At 46.5% G+C, this 21,961-nt stretch overlaps 1 protein-coding gene across 2 annotated transcripts in view; it reads left to right on the top strand.

The window, feature by feature from the left end:
• mylka (myosin, light chain kinase a) overlaps positions 1–21,961 on the top strand; it is a 46,657-nt gene that overhangs the window by 1,869 nt on the left and 22,827 nt on the right. Inside the window, exons 2-17 of one of the 2 annotated variants that reach the window (XM_087830262.1) lie at positions 4,815–4,974; positions 7,190–7,397; positions 7,601–7,646; positions 7,861–8,026; positions 8,166–8,331; positions 8,592–8,613; positions 9,139–9,310; positions 9,420–9,493; positions 9,579–9,679; positions 9,849–10,061; positions 15,494–15,634; positions 16,928–17,125; positions 18,190–18,397; positions 18,473–18,517; positions 20,315–20,401; positions 21,065–21,927. In XM_087830262.1, coding sequence (XP_087686388.1) covers positions 4,819–4,974; positions 7,190–7,397; positions 7,601–7,646; positions 7,861–8,026; positions 8,166–8,331; positions 8,592–8,613; positions 9,139–9,310; positions 9,420–9,493; positions 9,579–9,679; positions 9,849–10,061; positions 15,494–15,634; positions 16,928–17,125; positions 18,190–18,397; positions 18,473–18,517; positions 20,315–20,401; positions 21,065–21,927 — 2,866 coding nt within the window. In that variant the 5' untranslated portion in view covers positions 4,815–4,818. Of the gene's footprint in view, positions 1–4,234; positions 4,975–7,189; positions 7,398–7,600; positions 7,647–7,860; positions 8,027–8,165; positions 8,332–8,591; positions 8,614–9,138; positions 9,311–9,419; positions 9,494–9,578; positions 9,680–9,848; positions 10,062–15,493; positions 15,635–16,927; positions 17,126–18,189; positions 18,398–18,472; positions 18,518–20,314; positions 20,402–21,064; positions 21,928–21,961 lie in introns of those variants that run through there. The other variant, XM_087830261.1, reaches the window with a different exon arrangement.

The raw sequence follows: 21,961 nt of genomic DNA on the forward strand, positions 1-21,961 counted from the left end.
TCATTAGATTTTTATGACACAACAGTGGTGAGTGTTCCCACCTTCTGCTCTTTGTAACTTAACGCGATCGTTCCGTTTTCGAGTTTTGGACATCAATTTTGGAGTATATCTTCGCAGTAGCGATTGACCGCAAAGTAAAGCTACCGGAAATGTACAACCCCACATCCGGTCTCAAACCAGGAAGTTAGCATTTTCTCGTGCACAGGGTCAATCCTGCAGTAATAATCATTTTACCCTCTGATGTAAGAAATAGTTCATCATAGTCACAGACTTTTATACTTTACAGTGCTGTGTTACTGCTGTGGTGTCACTACAGCACTGAGTCCTACAGAATGAAGCCAGCTTGATGCGACTGTAAGGACCTCTCAAACCTTTCAGACTTCATGCTCCAGGTTTTTAATGTTAATGAATATCAGAGTGTCAATAACAAAAGGATATCAGATCAGAGTAGAGCCTGCGTCTGTCTGAACCTCGAGCAGAGTTTAAACAAGAACAAAATCAAATCTGAGAGAAAATCCAGTAAAGACGCTGAAGCCTCTTCAGGCAGGGAGCTGCCAGCACCTCAGGTCAGCAGGTGTTGCTCCTCCACCTGTAGATGTTCCTCAGCACTAGTGGAGGTTTCTTTCACACAATCAAAACTGAACACGACCTAAAAATCATCAGTTAATCCTCACCGTCAAACTCGGACGTCTTTTTAAAGCTCCATGAAGGATTTCGGACTCAGTCACTATGAGACTTCCTGCATTTCAGAGTATCTAAATCCCAGGCACAGATCCATGTCTGCATGTTTTTGGGACGTTGTCGGGACGTTGTTTGGATGTTATTGGGATGTTTGTTGCAAAGTTGTTGGGATGTTGTTGGGATGTTGTTGGGATGTTGTTTGCATGTTGTTGGGACGTTGTCAGGACGTTGTTTAGATGTTTTTGGGATGTTGTTGGGATGTCGTTGGGTTGTTGTTGAGATGTTGTTGGGACGTTGTCAGGACGTTGTTGGGATGTTATTGGGATGTTTGTTGCGAAGTTGTTTGGATGTTGTTGGGACGTGTTTGAACGGTGTTGGGATGTTGTTGGGACGGTGTTGAGATGTTGTTGGGACTGTGTTGGGATGTTGTTGGGACGGTGTTGGGATGTTGTTGGGACGTGTTTGAACAGTGTTGGGGTGTTGTTGGGACGTGTTTGGGGTGTTGTTGGGACGTGTTTGGGGTGTTGTTGGGACGTGTTTGGGGTGTTGTTGGGACGTAGTCGGGATGTTGTTGGGACGGTCTTGGGATGTTGATGTATGTCTGGTGTTTGCTTGATGTTTCACGCCTCTGTGTCTCAGTGGAGATGCAGTGCTGATGCTGCTGCACAGTGTGTGATATTACAGGGTGAATGTGGGAAACAGAAGCTCGGCCTGCTGCTGCTTAGTTGTAGAGGATGTTTGTGAAACGGTCGACTGACGTGAAGGAATCTCCACTGATTAAACAGCCGACCTCAGACCGACCGGAGTTTGCTGGGAAGTTTCAGAGCACCGTGAACTCACCTGCAGCTCTGATTTCACAGCCTGATGACTGATCTGATCTCTTCTTATCTTCTGCTGCTTCCTGTCTCAGGCGGACGTCTCATCGTGTCTGAGCCTCACCCATCTCGTTCCTCTCATTAAATGCAAACTGACTTTAAATATGACCGATGGTAGCAGCTGTCTTCCTGCAGCAGGTCTGGGATGAGTGCTAACTCTCTGACTGTTCATAAAGGTTTTCACTGTGAGAAGAAGTCTGCGTGATCGCAGTGAGCAGCTGATTCCTGTCTCTGAGTGCACGCTGGCTGTAAACGCTGCAGCTCACCTGTTCAAACACACGTTCATCACCACAAATGCTTTCAGGCTTCATTGTCCGCTACACAGAAACAGCAAAATCAAAGTTTCACATGAACACACACACACACACACACACACACACACACACACACACACACACACACACACACACACACGTACAGTGAGAAAAGACTTGAAGCTTATTTACAGACCACTCCAGGAAATGTTTGGATTTGAATTGATGAGGTCATGGTGGGGTGGGCGGGGTCAGACTGTGAAAACATTTCTACTCGGTGAAAATATCTGCTGTTTGGATCATGTTCTCCATATTTAGTGAAATATTTGCAGGCTTTGTGTAAAACAAGCTGCTCATAGGTAGTGAGGGCTGACCTGCTGACAGAATCACAGAGCTGGTATTCAGCTGTGAGGTCTCAGGACTTCCTCCTCACAGCTCTGCTCTGTTGGTAGAGCTGATGTTGCATCAGGTCATGTGACCCAGCAGCAGAGTGCAGCTGTTGAAAGTCAGAGTTTGAACTTTGAACTTTAGAAAGTGAGTTAGCATCTCCGACTGAGGCGAGGCTTCTGTGTTATTTGGCTGCGTTGGTTCAGCGTGACAAACAGGAAACAGTTTTTCCTCCTGATAATGAACTCCGCTAATGACAAGCGCAGATGGGCGAGTGAGCTCCGCTCAGTCTTTCTCTCTCTCTGCCACTCAGGGTGGAACTGAGCTGCTGACTGCAAACATTCATGTGTCGCTGCTCTATGTTATCTCTGTTATCTCTGTTATCTCTGTTATCTATGTTATCTCTGTTATCTCTGTTATCTCTGTGTTATTGATCTTCTGTCAGCTTCTCTTTGTTTTCCTGTGTTTGTGTCGCTCCACCGACGTGACACCATCTGTGAGAAAAGCTTCACTCAGGCTCTCTGTGACCTTCAGAGCTCTCGCAGGCCTTCCTGTTTGAATGCTGTCTTCTTCTTCTGTAGTGTTGGTCAAGTTACTTGAAAAAAGTAATTAGTAACTAATTACTGATTACTTCCCCCAAAAAGTAATCCGGTTACTCTACTGATTACTTATTTTCAAAAGTAATTAATTACTTAGTTACTTAGTTACTTTTTAAAAGCACAATTTACAACCTGAATAGGTGATAAAGCGATAGATCTTTCAGCCCAATTCTACTTTTTCTGCATAATCATCATACAAAATGTAATCAAATGGAAAAGTCTCTTTTTAAAACTTGTTTTATTAGTTTTAATCTTTTAACTTTATGCATCAAGCAAACATTTAATTATATGTAACATTCTCTGACTGGAAGAAATTAGTTTAATATTTAAACCTATTTTCTGCACATTCCAGCACATAAAATAAAATATTTTTTTTTGTGTTTACACTCACTCTTTCAAATAGATGCAAGTAAAACACAGCAGAAAATAAATAAAGTCAAAGACTAGCGGTCCTGTTGCTCTATTTTCACCTGTAAAGCAGGTGGTGCAGGTGTCGCAGCGGTCAGTGGAAGAATCCGCGAGTTTCTCTGTGTTTCCCATTACGTCGTAGCTACTCGGTGCTTGCTCTGAAGTTTAGGGTTTTTTCGCTGTAAAAAGAAGTTTTCTTCCCACGCACAACGGACACTAATGTTTTTGTCACTTTTTATGGAATCAAACTCAAAGTAAGGTCAGTACTTCCACGCTTTAAACGCTGCACGCTCATACTCTCTCCCGCACTCGATATATGATCCATTGTTGATCTGCACACAGCTGTTGTCACGAACGTCGCACTCGCTTACGTCACTGTCATCCGACGTTCTCGCAAAAAAATCAGTTTTAGTAACGCAGTAACGCAGCGTTCCTACGGGAAAGTAACAGTAATCTAATTACTGTTTTTGCAATAGTAATCCCTTACTTTACTCATTACTTGAAAAAAGTAATCGGGTAACGCGTTGCTGCCCATCTCTGGTTGTTGGTGCTCTGCAGCATTTCCAGCACGTTCTCCTCCGCAGGTTTCTATACATTTAATCCCGTTCATGGGACTGTGGAAGCTCATTGGACATCTTTAACCTTCATTATCATCAACTCAAACCCAAATATCGTCACACAGCGGTCTCACTGATCTTTCATCTTCACGTTCTTGTTCCTGATCGATGTATCCAGAAACTGCAGCATCTAACCTGTGTTCACTCCTTGAGAGAACGAGCACCGACGTGCTGTCAGAAGCTTAGCATGAACTTTGAACCTGTTCTCAGTATTTTTCATTCAGGCTGAGGTGCAGCTCGTGTTCGGTCAGATGGAGGTTTGTGTCTGAGCTCTGAGCTGGAGAGAAAAACACACGATCAGCACGAGACAGGAAACAAAAGCTGACATGTTGATAAAACTGTTATTTCAAACAGAGTTGAGTGTGTTTCGTAACTATTAGACCTTATAAGGCAGCAGCAGAGAGAGGGTCAGAGCTGCAGACTGCTGCTGTTTGCTCTGAAAACACACAAAACATCCAGCAGACACACAGCGACCAGCCGGCAAACACTGAGCCAACGTCCAGCCAAAAGCAGAAAATATCACCAACATACAACAACTGTGAAGCCAGCAGTGAGCACGCTCTGAGCTGACATCACAACAGTAACCATCCCAAAGCCCCTCTTGCAAGTGAAGGCCCGCCGGAGCCCACTGGAGGGCAGGCATGTATACTGCTCTGTCCTCACCCAGGACCAGTTTGCCTTGGGAGACCCCAGCAGTAGCTCCTGGGTTCATGCTGGTGTGGTAACCACCACCATGATAAGGTGATTCACAGGTATGTGTGTCAGGAACCACCGCACTCATCTGATGCTGAACAACTACAGATGCTACTGATACTCACAGCCATGTCGGGTGTTACAGGTCATCAGAACAAGGACTGATGATGAAAATACGTTTTCCTCAGTTTCCTCGGAGTCACATGATCAGCTGATCACATGATGCCTCTGAGGTGTGCACATGCTCAGAGCATGTTTGTGATGTCACTCTCTGATGGTTGTTTCTGTTTCCTCTGATAGGAGAATGACTGACGTGCGATTGGCTTCAGTTTCCACCGTCTCCAAGGTTACAAGCCTGTCACAAGGATGCGGTTCCCACGGCAACGAGCCTCCAGCTTTCGTCCTTCCTCCCCGTAATGCCCGGGTCACGCTGGGGGGAGAAGCTCGACTGGAGGGCAAGGTGAGACTCTGATTGGTTCTTTTTACCTCTAAACCTGAAACAGTGAACAGCGTTTACACCTCTGAGGTTGTTTAAGGTGGACTCGACACCGTGAAGATAACTAAGATGTGAGATATTTCCACCTGCTCTGAGTTGGGACGAGCTGAGAATGAGACGTCCTGGCACTCTGAACTCTGGATGAAGCCGACCTTCAGTCTCTGGAGGTTCATCAGAGCCGATGTCAGCAGCAGCAGCTGAGCTGTTCAGACATGCAGCCTTTCTTATCAGACGGAGGTTTCAGCCCACTTTAAACTCTGGCTTTGTATAAATAGTTGTGTTCCTGTGACCTGAGCGAGCGGTGCCAGCGTGCATCAGGAAGCTGTAATCACCACAGTTTGCCCAAATATAAACATGGAGGCTAGACATGAGGCTTTGTGTATGAGGAAAGCCTCAGGAGACGCTGACGCCCTCACAGACTCACAACGGACTGAAGATCAAAGTCAGACTGGCTCATTTTTAAACGACTCACTTTAATGCAGAAAATGAATTGTTAAAACTTCATGATGATTTATACGTGTTAATGTTTATCATTTCCTCTTTTCCGAGCACTTTGCTACCTGTGTGCCTTCCTCTTATTTTTGTATATAAATTCCTCTTCATTATTATTTATTCCTGCACAGTCAAAGGAGCTTGCAAAGAAAAGCGTCTGGACTTCTTTAAGTTGCTTGAAGACGTTTCACCTTCATCCGAGAAGCTTCTTCAGTTCTAAGGTCAAATGGTGGAGAGTCCCAGATTTAAACCTAGTGGGAGTTTCCCCCCACAGAGGGACAAAAGGACCCCCTGATGATCCTCTAATCGCCTGAGCCAAGGTGTGAAACTGGGTGTGGGTCCCAATCAGCCAGAGTTTCGGGTGAGTTCATTGTGAAACCTGGCCCCACCTTATCATGTGATTTCCTGAGGTCAGATGGCCCAGGATGTGAGTGGGCGTTAAGGCGTCTGGGGAGGGAACTCAAAACTGGATTACAGATGGCAGAGAGTTGGTGTCGTAGAACTGAAGAAGCTTCTCGGATGAAGGTGAAACGTCTTCAAGCAACTTAAAGAAGTCCAGACGCTTTTCTTTGCAAGCTCCTTTGACAACGATGACCTGGATGACTGAGAACCTTCACAGACTTATTCCTGCACAGTTGGTGTGGAGCACCTACAATTCTGTTGCACATGTACAATAACAATAAAGGGCTATTTTATTCTATTCTATTCTATTCTTAAACATAACACTGAAGCAGGACTTGAGGACAGACACTCGGTGTGGGAGGAATGACACGATTTGTGTCTGGATCTTTTTCCAGAATAAAGTGCTTCACCGATCTGAGAGACCATAAAAACAAAGCTCACAGCAGCAGATCATAAAAGCAGGACTGAGACGGAACAAACATCCCAACATTAAAGAACACATTTAAGGCGGTTCGCTGCCAGCCACTGAAATAAGAGTGAGGAGGATCAGGCTAAACCTTCTTCACAGGTCAGGAGACTGTGTTTGTATCTGAGAGTCTGAAAGGCTGGAAGGATGTGAGAGCGGACGGATTAACATTTCTTCAGTCTTGTGACCGGCTGCATCCTGATGTGAAGCCTCCCAACAATCCCAGCAGACCAAACGCTCTGTTTCTGCTTTATTTGCTCTCTGAAGTCATTTTCTGTGTTTGGCCTGACTTTAATCAGCGGCTCTTACGCTGCTCTGCTTTCCCCTGTGGTTTTATACCAGTTTAACCACTTAAAGACCCAATCACAGCCAAACTGGACAAGTTTCACCTGAAGGCAGCGCTCTTCATTTCTGCCTCAGCTCCTCTGGCTGTCTGCTGACTGCATGTGAAGAATCCCAGGATACCTGAATGCACCACAAATCCCCAAACATGATGGATGGATCTGCAAAGCCGGATGGCAGCTGAAAGTCCTCAAACACATCTGTCCACCACATGCTGCACACACACACACTCACAGAGACAGACACACACACACACGCTTGCTTTCCTAGTTCTGTGAGGTCTTTAGTCCTCTTCGTTCATAGAGTCCTGCACATTCGGTCTGGACTTGTCTGCTTCTGTCACGCTGACCTCAAACCAAACACACACTGTATATAAAAGATGGACACAGCCTCCGTTATGCCGGATGATGCTGAGTCAGCTGGACGAGTCTGTGTGAAATCAGCTGATTGCTTTTCTCCATTGTCTGAATCGTTCAGGTGCGTGGCCATCCTGAGCCACAGGTCACATGGTACAGAGAGGGAAGGGCCATGATTGGTGGAGAGCACTACATCGTGGAACGGGGTGGGCGGGGCAACTTCAGCCTTTTGGTGAGAGGGGTCACGGAGGAGGACCTGGGCAGTTACACCTGTCAGGCAACCAATCAGGCGGGGAGCCGTCAGGTTACCGTGGAGATCCTTCTGGAAGGTAAGAGCGTGAGCAGCTCTGACAGGAAACAGTCACTGTGAGGAAAACGTGTTCGGATGGTTTTCCTCTGTGGACATGTGACACCCACACTCTTTATGCCCTCATTTTATTTCTGTTTGCTGCCTTTTGGTTCAAATAAAAACACTCATAAAGTTTTTTAAAGGTTTAGCGAAAGCTCGATCTGATGCTTTTTCCACCTGCAGAGAATCCTGGGAAGAAATACGTCGCGCCGCCGTCCATGAAAGCAGGGTGAGCCGTGCAAACAGCTATGAGATGTCTCAGAGGACACTCCTTTCACACAGCTCTGAATTTGGCTAAACGTTTTCCTCCCAAACAAAAAACACTGCTCACAAAAATGAAAGGAACACTTTGAAAACTCATCAGGCTCGATGGTAAAATCTGGTGCTGGACTTCAGCACTGATATGGACCGGGTCATGTGAACTCCATCTCTCATGATTCCAGGTGTCGCTCTGCAGCTCCTGCTGTGGAGAACAGGCCGAGCATTTGGAGTGAGAGTCCCCCAAAGTTCATCAACAAACCGAGCCGAGTGTTTGCCGAGCCGGGACAAAGCTCCAAGTTCTCCGCCAAAACCACAGGACGCCCACAGCCCAGGGTCACCTGGTACAAGGTACGAGGAGCTTCAGATCAGAGCTGCAGAGGAACAGCTGAGAAGCTGTGGGATCTCAGTCTCACTCGCAGCGGCGGCTGGAGGACAGATTCTTTGTCCGTTTTTACTGATTAACTCAGTATTTACTGTTGTCTCTCAGGAGGAGGCGGAGCTTCAGTCTGGTGGGCGGATCAGCATGTACGAGCGCTCAGGCCTTCACTTCCTGGAGATAAAGGATGTGATTGTCCAGGATGCAGGAAGTTACAAGTGTTTGATCAGCAACGATTCCGGAACAGCGACTGCCTGCGCCAAGCTTACCGTCCAGGGTGAGGCAGCCAATCAGAGTCGTTCAGCTGCTACACGCACTCATTTGTCATTATTTAAAACTGCAGCAGAGCACCAAACGCTGCAGTTCCCCTGCTGTCCAGCAGAGGCAGCAGTGAGTCAGCCCCACGTTAAAACAAACATGTTTACAGCCTGATGTTGAGCAGCTGGTGGCGGTGAGGTGCTCTGAGCGTGTGACTGTGTGGATGCTGATGATGTGGACGTTCTCTCTGTCTCACGTGTCCTCCCCTCTCTTCTCCAGGTGCTCCTGACGACTCCTCCAGGTGAGTGCTGTCATGTCTGGATCAGCTTGTCTGATGCAGGTGTTAACAGTAAGAATCCCTCAGAGCTGTTTCCTGTCTGGACCTCTGGTGGACGGACAGCAGCGTCCCTCTCAGAGCTTCGTCAGCTCCTGGAAAACGTGGCTCCTCTTTCCTTTGCTGCTGCTAAAGTTTTCCAGCTGAGTTTGAGATCTTTTGGCTTCACGAGCTGGAAACTTGTCCTGGAAAACTGCTTGAGTGTTTACAGCAGCAGGTTAGAGGCAGCTGAAGGAAGCAGAGGAGATTCCTCATCAATCTGAACTCCTGTGGGGACGCTAACCGGCAGGTTTCACCTTTCATAACCTGCTGCAAATAATCCGTCTGAGGTTTCTTACTGTCTGACCGAAAAAAGAAAAGAGACGTCATAAAAATAAATCCACCAGTAAATCAAATACTGCAAAGAATTAAAAACATGCTGTCACACGGGGACAGTCACCGCGGTAACGAGGACGGCATGTTCAGGATCATACACTCTGGTTCCTCCTGCAGGACCGGCCGGCCCACTGACGACCCACAGACCAGAACCAGGAGCCAGAAGGAGGGCAGAGCTGCTCCCAGCTCCCAGCCCGAGGAGCAAGAGGCCAGACAGGCCGCCTCTTGGAAGAGCAAACCACCTGCACAGCTCCCTCTGCTGGCTGAGAGGAGAACTGCACCTAATCAGGTTATTTTACTACTAATAATAATAATAATGTTTCTGAAACTCATGCCATCTAAAGCAGAATAAATGAAAGAGAATGACATGAAGTGAAAGAGCTCCTGCTCCCCTGCAGGTCCGGTCCATCGACGCTCCTGATCCAGATCAGACCTGCTCGGACCAGCAGTCAGGACCCGGCTCAGATAGCAGGTCAGAACTTGGATCAATTCACTTTTATTTAAATGTGAAGTCCCGTCTACTTTCAGGTGTGTTCAGGATCACCTGTGTGTTTCAGGCCGGTGAGGACGTCCAAGGCGGGTTCCAACCTGCGGTTCGAGGCCGTCCCCCTGGACCAGGAGGCCACAGAGGGAGCTCAGGTCACGTTCACCTGCCAAGGTGAGAAACGCCTCAGACTGTGAAGGTGGAATCACTGACATGAGGCAGCTCTGAGGAGATGGTTAATGATGATTTAAATAAAGGTTTCTTTTCAGGTCTCAGCTCCTCCACAGCTTTACTGTGACTTTAAGATCCTGTGAGTGTGAGCCGCCTCTCCTCTTCCTCACAGTGTCCTCCTCTGCTGCCGGGGCCGTGGTCACCTGGCTGAAGGACGGGGGGCCCGTGAGGACGGGATCAGGTCTGCGGCAGAGACGAGACGGCACCCGTCTCACTCTCACGGTGGAGAGGGTGAGACGGGTGGACCGGGGCACGTACAGGTGTCAGCTGACCAACGCTGACGGGCTGACGGTGGACTCTGCAGCGTGGACGCTCCTCGTGCACAGTGAGTTCCTCCTCACCTAGACTAAAGGACCTGAAATGAAACCTTTATTTAAACCATCTCCTCAGAGCTGCTTCATAATGGATGGGTGGGTGGCCATCTACTGTTTGGTTCAATCCCTGGCTCCTTCCTTGGGCAAGATACTAACCCCAAATTGCTCTCAGATGCATCCATCAGAGAATGAATGTATGAATGTTAGTAAGGAAGCACAACAATCTTAGAAGACATGCGTGTATGAGTGAGTGTGACTGGTTAAATGTGGCGTGTTGTACGCTTTGAGTACTGTGGGAGAGCAGAAAGGTGCTGTGTAAGAGTCGGTCCACTTACCCTGTGTGGATGCATAGATGTTGTAACGCAGGGCAGAGGAACAGCTTCACTCTGAGGCTCAGAGTGTGATGGACCAAGTCCTCCAGCAGAGGGCAGCACTGACTCTCACACAAAAACACAATCATGGTCCAACAGGAAACTGAGGACATACTCCATCCTGACCTTTGACCTGACCTTCTGATCAGAGAGAGAAAAACAAACACACACAGGAGAGAAATGTTTGTGTGGGAGAATCTGAGACGTTTGGAGTGAAGCAGGAAGAAGTGCACTCTGAACTCACAGGAAGTGTTTCATCAGCCCACCTGAAACATGTGGACACCTTGAACACTGCCACCTGCTCACCTTCATGACAGGAACAGGCTGCAGTGAGCAAACACCAGTTTATGGTCCATCATAACTGTAGCAATGAAATAAAGTCTGAAAATAGAGTCAGGGTTTTAAATCTGTCCTTACTTTAAAACAGAAGAAGAGTCGTCACAGAGCACCCACAGCATTCACACCACAGTGTAGTGGGCTCCTCCATCCTTACTGGAATCCTGCAAACATACGGCACCGCCACAGAGGTCAGAGGTCGTCTTCAAGAGGGATGAAACCACCTGCAGAGCTGCTGCTGGGAAAAGTGTTCAGCTGTTAAACCCACGAGTGGCTTTAGTTTTATTATCTCACGACTCTCAGAGACCTGCAGACCTGCAAACACCTCCTCCATCCACTCATACAGATCACCTACAGTCACCGTGACTCATTCAGCATGAAGCAGATTAACTGATTATCAGAGCGTGCGTGTGTGTGCGTGTGTGTGTGGTGAGGTTACTCTGTTCCTGTCGTTTCGATTGGTCAGGATCATGAAGCTGATGTAACCACGTGGATCAGCTGGAGTCACAGCTCAGGTTTTTCAGCGCCGTGTCGTTGAAGCGCTGAGCAGAAGCAGCAGAGAGCCGAGAGCCATATAAAGACAAAATACGCTGCAGCACACACACACACACACAGAGTAAGGCTGAAGCCGACCCAAGAAGGGCATGCAGAGGGAGTCCACAGCTTCATCACGCGGTGGGGACTCCTCTCAGCTCTGCAGCTGATCCCAGGTCTGCCTCGGCTGGACAGCAGCTACAGAGTGATGCTGACTCAGAAACTCTTTGGTCTGGTTATATTTGCTGCTCTTTAGTTTGCGGCTCAGGTTTGTAAGAACATGGTTTCATAAATAAATCAGAAACTGCAGCTGCTGAGTAAACACTTCAGTGGAATAGGAAACACTTTGGTAAATTTCCTCATGATTTGGCCCAGAGACTGACAGCGTGCTTCTGTCACTCTCCCCCACCCCGACTGTCACTTTCTCCTCTTCCTGTCGTCTGTTTTTCCTGATCTTCTGCTCTCGCGTTCACACTCGGCCCTCTTGAAACTGCTCTGTGGACATGAAGATGGATGAAATGAAAGGTTGGCCGCTATCAGCAAATTTAAAATGATTAAAAACAGATTACCACCTGTGAGGAAGTGACTCGTCTGTGCTGATGTTTGCAGCCTGAACCTCTCAGCTCAGGAGCCTCAGTTCATCTGATTCAATGCTCAGCCACATAACAAGTTTGTTTATGATGAGACTGTTTTTGTTTCTTTCATCATATCGTTTCCTTTTCTTGATACATTTTGTTTCACGTGACGGTAACTGATTTATTTCACTGATATTATTGCAAACAACAGGAACGTGGAGACAGTCGTGGGAAGCAAATCTTATAAAATTCCTGCCTCTGATAAATGTTTGCAGACCAGAAGGAGATTTGCTGAGCTTAAAGTCACAGTTTTCAGTGTCTTACCTTGTTCAGTCACCATGGTAACTGATACTGAACATCTCACCTGGTCCGGAGCAGGTGAGGCTCACAGTTTCCAGCACAGTGTGACTTTAAAGTGGTCACCAGTGATTCCACTGTAGAAACATGAACAGTCAGAGCTCTGTTGAGCCAACCATCCCTTTAACGTTAACTAGTAATGACTTCATGAACTTCTTCACAAATAACATTTTAATCATTAGAGAAAAAAATATCAATAATCATCCCACAGATGTAATATTATCTACAGCTACTCTTAGTTCCATTGATGTTAAGTTAGACTCTTTTTCTCCAATTGATCTTTCTGAGTTAACTTCAGTAATTACTTCCTCCAAACCATCAACGTGTCTTTTAGACCCCATTCCTACAAAACTGCTCAAAGAAGTCCTGCCATTGATTAATTCTTTGATCTTAAATATGATCAACCTATCTCTAATAATCGGCTATGTACCACAGGCCTTCAAGCTGGCTGCAGTTAAACCTTTACTCAAAAAGCCATCTCTAGACCCAGCAGTCTTAGCTAATTATAGGCCAATCTCCAACCTTCCTTTCATATCAAACATCCTTGAAAGAGTAGTTGTCAAACAGCTAACAGATCATCTGCAGAGGAATGGTTTATTTGAAGAGTTTCAGTCAGGTTTCAGAGCTCATCACAGCACAGAAACAGCTTTAGTGAAGGTTACAAATGATCTTCTTATGGCCTCTGACAGTGGACTCATCACTGTGCTTGTCCTTCTTGACCTTAGTGCAGCATTCGATACTGTTGACCATAATATCCTATTAGAGCGATTAGAACATGCTGTAGGTATTACAGGTACTGTGCTGCAGTGGTTTGTATCATATCTATCTAATAGACTCCAATTTGTTCATGTAAATGGAGAGTCCTCTTCACACACTGAGGTTAATTATGGAGTTCCACAGGGTTCAGTGCTAGGACCAATTCTGTTTACATTATACATGCTTCCCTTAGGCAGCATCATTAGAAGACATATCATACATTTACACTGCTATGCAGATGACACCCAACTCTATCTGTCCATGAAGCCAGATAACACACACCAATGAGTTAAACTGCAGGAATGTCTTAAAGACAAAGACCTGGATGGCCGCTAACTTTCTGCTTCTTAACTCAGATAAAACTGAGGTCATTGTACTTGGCGCTGAAAAGCTTAGAAATATGGTCTCTAACCAGATTCTTACTCTGGATGGCATTACCTTGGCCTCCAGTAACACTGTGAGCAACCTTGGAGTCATTTTTGACCAGGATATGTCCTTCAACGCACATATTAAACAAATATGAAAGACTGCTTTCTTCCATTTGTGCAACATCTCTAAAATTAGAAATATCCTGTCTCAGAGTGACGCTGAAAAACTAGTTCATGCATTTATTACTTCCAGGCTGGACTACTGCAATTCATTATTATCAGGATGTCTAACTTTCTGATTTCAGACTGTTTAGCTGATCAGATGTGATGAAATAATAGAAACCAGAACGCTGCTGGTATCACAGCTCCTGTGGATGAATGTAGCACACAGACCTCAGTCTGGGTCCTGCAGATGCAGCTCTGTGAATGTGAAAATTATTTGGTAATGTTTATTTTTCATCACTCACAATATTTTATATCTTCCTCCAACCTGGACTACTCACGTAAATTTTATCATTAATCTAAGACCCGCGTGATAAAATATAATAACCCGCTGTCGTAACACCAGCTCTGTGAAGTTACTGAGCTTAAAGCAGAAATCAAAGAAGCTGCTGCAGGAAGATTTACTGCCCTGATGGTTTCTGGACCTTATTTTGAATGTAGTTTGCTGAATAGTGCAGAATTTCATTTTATTAGAGGGGAGTGAGAGCAGCATCAGTCAGCCAATCACTGATCAGCGTGTTGGAGAGGAACCTTCATCGCAGCTTTATAAGGACAATCAGGCATGCAGCAGGAAATCCCCCACTCAGTACACACACACACACACACACAGTGAAATACCAGCGGGTTCCCACAGGCAGCAGATTTCCATGTGAGGACAATAAAGTCTCATCTGCAGTCTGAGAAGAATATATCTCTGCTGCTGATGTCGTTTCACTCAGCGAGTTTGTATCTGCAGGTCACATGACTCCTCACAGTGTAGGAGGAAGTGTTCATATCCTTTCAAAATAAAGAACTGCCAAACTACAGCGTGTATCGATCCATCAGAGTTTGAATTCCTGCGCTGGAAACAGCAGTTTTATGTTTTTCTGTTTAACGTGAAGGTGAGAGCGTCATGGTTCATAACCTTAGATGAAGGAGAGCAATGTTCACAAACTTTAATTTTCTTTGTAAAAGTAGAGGATTCTGAAACTCCCAAACTAGAGACGCTGGGTCTGCTGCAGCTGTTGTGCAGAACTTTACCAAATTACTTTACCAGCGATGGATGGATGGATGAAGTGATGAAGGACAGATCAAAGGATGACAGATGGGTGGATGGAAGAAGGCTGGATGGAGGGATGATGGACGGATTGATGGATGAATGCATGGATGGATGGTTGGATGGAATGATAGATGAAGTGATGAAGGATGGATGGGTGGAGGGCTGATGGATGGGTAGATGGATTTATTTGTCACTTGTGTAAGAAGGAAAGATGAAACCAAAGCCGGCGTTTCAGATATTCAGATTTCTGTTTCTTCACCTCCTCTGCCCCCGCTCATTTCATCAACCCTGGAAACACCCCAGCATGGAAATATGATTATACTAACTGTTGTTACAGTGTGTGTGTGTGTGTGTGTGTGTGTGTGTGTTCATCAGTTAATGTGACGCACACACAGCCAGTGAAGCAGTGTGTGTCCTCTCTGGTATTTCTGATATGTACACAGAACAAAACACGCACACACACATTTGTCCCTCCTCACATGAGCGCACACACATACACAGGCATGTTTAATGGACTTTAGTGTGTGTGTGTGTGTGTGTGTGTGTGTGTGTGTGCGTGCGTGTGTGTGTGTGTGTGTCTGATGGAGGGAGAGAGAAAAGGAAACCCTCGCTCCTTATAAGGAAGAGGACGAGTGAGGCTCAGGCTGGTGCTCTCTGTGCTCTCTCTCTGCCTCAGGCTAACACACTGAGCTCTGAGTTTGGATTATGGTAGTTTAATGTGATTGGCTGTTACACTGTAAATAAAAACAGGAAGTCAAACGTGCATTATTTCCCTTTGACATTTGAAGTATCAGTAGACTGGAGTACTCTCGTGTACTGGAGTAAATGTACTTGATTACATTAGTAACTGCTCCTTTCTCTTCTTTGTGTGTTTCCGCCCTGCAGGCAGACAGAGAGGCGGGAGGTCAGAGGTCACAGAGGTCACAGAGGTCAGAGCTGCGTGTGAAGCTCCTCGCTTCATTGGTCGCCTGAGCGATCTGAAGGTGATGGACGGCAGCAGAGTCGCCATGACGGTGGAGCTGAGCGGTAAGTGTGTGTGTGTGTGTGTGTGTGTGCGAGCTGTGGTATTTCCTGTCTGATCTCTGGGGAGATGGAGGAGATGCGATGAGGGCAGATTTACTTCTTCGTTTCCTCTGAGTGTTGTTGTTGCTCTGATATGACAGCACATATTGTTTCTGAATTATGAGTTCATCATGAGTCCCCACATTATTAACCCCGCTGTGTGTGTGTGTGTGTGTGTGTGTGTGTGTGTGTGTGTGTGTGTGTGTGTGTGTGTGTGTGTGTGTGTGTGTGTGTGTGTGTGTGTGTGTGTTACATAATGATTTTCCACACTGGGTTTTCTTCTCCATATAAGCTGTGTGAAGATTAGAGGTGCTGTTGCTTCTCTGCACGAGCTTCATTTCCACACGAAACTGAAATTTATGGAGCCACACATGCACACACACGCACACACACACACCTCTGACCTCTGGATGTTTTTCTTACCCAATCATTACACTGAACTCCCCTAAAGGTCATACTGACGTATTAATAAATAATTGTACTAAATGTGAAAAGTATTTAAACTAATTTTACATCCACAGCTAGAGTTAAAGCAGCTTTACTGAAGCATCCATGAAATTAATCAAATAACAGTGAATTTAGCTTTAAATCACTGACTGTATCTAAATAATGGCGGCTGTGACAGTACTTGACATTATGAGTCCACATCCTGCAGCCAAACGTAACTGGATGAGATGATGGAGTGCAGACACAGATACCTGCTGATCAGTGCTCAACGTCCAATCACAATCCTTGAATTTCACTGTGTATCAAAACTGAAGCTCCGCCTTCTTGGATGGTCTGTTAGTACAGTGACCTCACAGCAGCCATGTTATTGGTCAGATGATGTTATTAATAATGCTCCAACTGCACAAACACAGCCCAGAGGTCCAGTTCAGGTGAAACTAGCAAACAGTTAGCAGCTACAGCCGCCTGTGTCACCTCCACCTGTCAGTCAAAGAGGCCACGCCCCTAATAACAAATAAACAGGTGAGTTATAAAGACCACCTACCCCTGTCCAGGCGTTATGAAGGTGGATAATTATCCATGAAGACCAATCAGTTAGTGTATGAGGCTAACGTCTATGAGGACTGACTCACTGCTGCCTCTGCTGGATTTCAGAGGAACTGCACTTCCAGTTTGCCTTTTTTTTACTTTTGATTCAACAACACTAAAATGTAAATTAAATAAACAAAATATTGCCACTCCTTTAATTCTAAAAAATACTGCATCACTGATGTGTCCTGATGTTTGAATGAAGCTGTCTGTGGGCCTCAGGTCACCCTCCTCCAGAGGTGGTGTGGCTCCACGATGGGCAGGAGGTGACCGAGTCAGAGGACTTCCAGCTCCTCAGAGAGGGAACCCGCTGCACTCTGCTGATCCACGAGGTTTTCCCCGAGGACACCGGGACCTATAGCTGCCGGGCCTGGAACCAGTATGGAGAGGACCAGACCCAGGCCCGGCTCACTGTGGAGGGTATGCTGCAGTTGCACTGAGACCTGAGTGACACGAATGTGGGGATTTTTGCAATGTTCACAAACACAACAATTACAAACCCACAGCCTTTCTGATCCTGATACCAAATCCACCCTGCCCCAAATATGTTAGGGTTCCTGGGTCGTTCTGTTTTGTACCCTTTATTTGTGTTCTCTTTTTAGTTTATTTTTGTGAAGCTTTTGCATTTCTATTTTCCCCGTTATTCTTGGTGTTTGATTATGTAGTTCTCAGGTTTTGGTTTCCATACTCTATTCTGTGTCCAGTCAGTGTCTGTGTCTGCCCTGTTCCCACGTCTCTGTTGCAGTGCCTGCTTATGAGTCTGTGTCTATACGTTCAGTCTGTGTTTCCTGTTTTACTTTGAAAGTCCGTGTCTCATGTTAATACGTCAGGTTTTGCTTCCTTTGTCTCGTCAGCCCTGATTGCCCCCTCTGTGTTTCTCTGTGTCCGTGTCGCGATCTACCCTCATCTTGCTGTGTGTTCAGGTTATTGTTATTTTCAGTTTAGTATTTGTACTATCAGTTTTGCTAGGTCTCTGTTTGCCATATAGCAATAAATCTGAGTTTACTTTCTGCCTCTGAGTGTCTGCACTTTGGGTCCATATCACCGCTCCTGCCTGCACACAACCTCTACATGACAAAAAAAGCCAAAGAAAACTCCAGTCCTGTCAGCCGGTGTCGGGTGTTCAGTGCGATTGTTGCTTTGGTCTTGCATTACATGCTTCTTTATTGTCAGAGTCTGAATGGTAACTTATAGTTCATGGAGAGGTTGAACGGTCTGTGGATCCTGAGTTTGTGTGGATACGATGTTTATCCATCCAAACTCCCGGGATGATCTGATTAGTGTCCATGAGGATTGGGAGGGAGAAGACATCAACCCTCCAGCTGTAACTGAGGATGTCTGTGCTGTAGCTCAGCCACTGACCGATCGACTTTGGTGTCATTGTGTTCAGACACTATATACAGTGTATATGTTGGGTTTCCTATGTGAGGCTCAACCACACGACCTCCATATAAACCCAGATTTATTATTGTGGTTTTCTGCAGAGCCTCAGGACGGCGTCCAGCCCTGGTTCATCACCAAGCCCAAAGAGGTGAGCGCTGCTGTTGGTCAGCATGTTCTCCTGTCCTGTGCCATCGCCGGAGATCCGTTTCCCCAGTACACCTGGACCAGAACCGACCCGAGCCAATCTCTGATCTCCGGAGGCGACTATGAACTTCTGCAGAAAGAGGACGTCGTCTCCCTGCTCATAAGGTTTACAGTTACACACAAACCACACGCTCTGCAGCTAACCACACCTGATACAGCTAACTTTGTTTTCTTCTTCAGACGAGTGAAGAAGGAACATGGCGGAGAGTACCTGATCAGCCTGAGGTAACAGATCCACAGGCGCAGATACTGTAAACACTCACATGTCATAAAAAGACACAGATTCTGCAGACATGCTAAAATAATCCCAGATGATCTACAGTACAGAGCTGCAGTGAGGATTACACTCACAGAGGAACCACCAACCCTCCCCCTTCCATAATCTATCCATCCATAACCTCATCGTCCACCCCAGCACATACAGCAGTCTGCATCATATTCAAAGCATGATTATGTAACATGAGAATAGAAGAGAAATCTCCTTCTGCTCATGAAAATCATACGTGATGTGCTGGTGAACATGAAGAAACTGTGAGAGACGGTAAAGCTGCACTTTACCCGAAACACAAACCAACATCAAGGAATTTAAAGGTGCCGCACAGACGAGGTCCTCTGGGTGTTTTTAAGTGACAGTAATACTGAGAACAAGTGCTTAACCAATCAAAAACTTGGTCATGTTGGTTGGTAAAGTTCCTGAACAGTTCTGGTTCAGGTGTATTGAGGACCTTGGATGGTTGATCTGGACCATCCAAGGTCCTGAAATTTCAGAGCTCCAGATCTCTGTAAAGTTCAGGATCTTTTGATATTTCACAAACTCCAAAGTTCAGATATTTTGGACCAAGTTCCTGTCCTTTCTGAAGTACTACACCCTTGGAGGTAAAGAGAATATCCCCAGAACTTAATTCAGACCTAATTTTATCCAAATGGTCCCAAACCTGTAGAAAGTTCCTACGGTGGAAATGCAGCTTTAAACCTCAAAGTCATTAAGCCATGAGTGACACCATTGTGAGCCTAACGATTTACTGTCAATCAAACATTATTACTGAAATATACACTTCATAATAATGGATAATTTCCAATTTACTAAAACAGGAAACTGTTGGATCTCAAGTAAAAAACAAATTCTGAATGTCCCGAAAGTTATTTACAAACCAAGTCAGTATTTGGATGGTTTCAAACATCACACTGTGGCCAGTAACAGCTTTGACTGACAGTGCAAGAGAAGGATGGATTGTTATGTGTGAATGGAAACCTACTGAAAACCTGTCCTCAGCTGGGACAGCTAACATAACATAATCGTTCTAACAAACATCAAACGTTCTCTGTGTTTTCTTCAGATTGTAGGGCAAGTGTAGGGTTGCTGTCTGTGAAGTCTTAGACGTTCAAAAGTTGATGCAGAGAAAATCAAGTGCAGAGGTCATTCTATATAAAAACAACTTTTACAATCAACAGATGAACTGAAGACGTCTCTGATGGCACAGAGGCCGTTTTTCCACAGATGTGAATACAGGAGAGCTTCGGACTGAAAAAGACAAAAAGTTGATCTATAAAAGTAAATATCAGATTTTCCACATCATGTGACTTCTTCAGAGACTGAAGAGAAAGTCACCTGGATGATGACGAAACCTTTCTCCCACTGAAAACGTTCAGATGAACAGAATCAACTTTTGGAGATTTATTACCTGGATGATTGAGCATCAAGACATAATGTGATTAGTGCTAACAAAGACAACAAAGGCAACAACTTCCAGGGTAATTTCAGTCACATGTTTATGAACATTGTTGATCAGGACCAGTGGAGCCTACCTGGTGTCTTTTCCTCTCTTAAAGGGAAAATGTTATGTGCCATTAATGAGAGATAAAAGGATCAGTTTCTCATATGAAGTCTGACGTTGCAAATAGCACAGTGCAGCAGTGCCTGAATGAAAACACTGCTGTGATGAATCATTGGCGTGGAAGTGGGAGATGGTCTTAATGCCTGTGAGAAGATGCTGCATGTAGAAGATAAACTTTGTGTTTCAGGAACAGCGTGGGCGAGTGCAGCGCTGTGGCCACGCTGTCGGTCACCGAAAGACGAGAAAAGGACAGGAGAGGACGGGACGGCGGCAGGTGAGACCTCACTCACCTGGACACCTGCAGCTGGCTGAAGAGGGTGGAGTCAGATTTCTGTGCCGTACGAGCGTGATTGGTTGAACCTGACGAATTTTTAAAACGTCTCATTCCCTAAACAGACCTCTGCATCATCAGCATAGAGTCTGACTCCGTCAGACTTCGTCAGCCCCCCCCCACTATTCCCAGCTCTCTGTTCCTGTTTCCACCCCCTCCTCACACCCACCCACCATTCCCTCCATCCTTCTGTTATTTATCCAGAAATTCCCTAAAGCTTCTCTAATCCGTCCATATCATCCCGACCAATCAGAGCCAGTATTTCCTCTCTGTGTTTACTCTGCTGCGAGTGTTTGCTGGAAGAAACCCCGTTTGCTTTAGTTTGATGAAACTGTGAAAAAGAGTCAGCAGCTTCAGAACTGAGGAGGAGGAGGAGGAGGAGGAGTGTGTCTTCAGTCTGCTTTTTCTTTGTTTACATCTGTGTGTGTGTTCCCTCTGCTCATGCCCATATTCGGGCAGTTGAGTCACTTGTGATGTAACATGAACAATTTGAGTCGAGGTCGTCCCCCCCACCTCCCACCCCACCAGCTAAGACCTGGGGGGCGGAGCTTGTCCTCTTGCTCTCTCTCTGTGTCCCTCCATCTGTCTCTGTGCTTGTTCATCCAGCCTGGCAGCAGCAGCAGGAGGAGCAGGAGGAGGAGCAGCTGGTGGGAGCGTGGTGCTGAGAGGAGGTGGCAAAGGAGGAGGAGGCGTGGAGCAGAGAAGCAGCAGCAGTGGTGTCAGTCGGCAGTGGCAGGAGGCCAACGAGGAGCAGAAGGAGAACCGGCAGCTCCCGCACCTGCACAGGGAAGAGAAGAAGAAGAAAGAGGAGGACCAGACCACTGCTCCCAGAGGCCTCCTCAAACGCTGTGTGGAAACCAGGGAGCGGGGTGAAGAGGAGCTGCGGCAGAGGGAGGCGCAGCAGCTGGACTTCCGCTCGCTGCTTGGACGCCGAGCCGTTCAAGGCAAAAACATCCAAGAGGGAGACGAGCAGAGGGAGGCCGGCCCCGCCACCACCGAGCACAACCAGCGCCACCACATGGATTTTAAGGCCAACCTCAAGGGTGTCAAACCCAAGAGCGAAGAGAAGGTGAACTCCCCATCGCAGGTCGACTTCCGCAGCGTGCTGGGGAAGAAGGGCGCCGCAAGCAGCAACAGCAGCAAGGCCGCAGAGACGCCCACGAAGAACGCCGGCGACTTCCGCTCTGTCCTCACCAACAAGAAGAACCCGACGGCCCCCGAGAAGAACGGGGAGAAGGCGGAGGTGAACAACTGCATGGATGGAGGGATTAATGAGAAGAAGAGCACCGGAGGAGGAGGAGGAGGTGCGGCGCCGGAGTTTGTAGAGAAGCTGAGCGACATGACGGTGCTGGACGGTCAGCGGCTCCGGCTGCAGTGCCGCCTCGCCACCGCTTCTGATGTCACTGTCACCTGGACGCTGGACGGGAAGGTCATCAAGGCGTCCAAGTTCATCATCCTCGCAAACGAAGGTCAGAGGTCACACACACAGCACAACAGGAAGTG

This window comes from Neolamprologus brichardi, chromosome 16, assembly GCF_056152115.1.
Source record: "Neolamprologus brichardi isolate AB-2024 chromosome 16, ASM5615211v1, whole genome shotgun sequence".
Classification (NCBI taxonomy): domain Eukaryota; kingdom Metazoa; phylum Chordata; class Actinopteri; order Cichliformes; family Cichlidae; genus Neolamprologus; species Neolamprologus brichardi.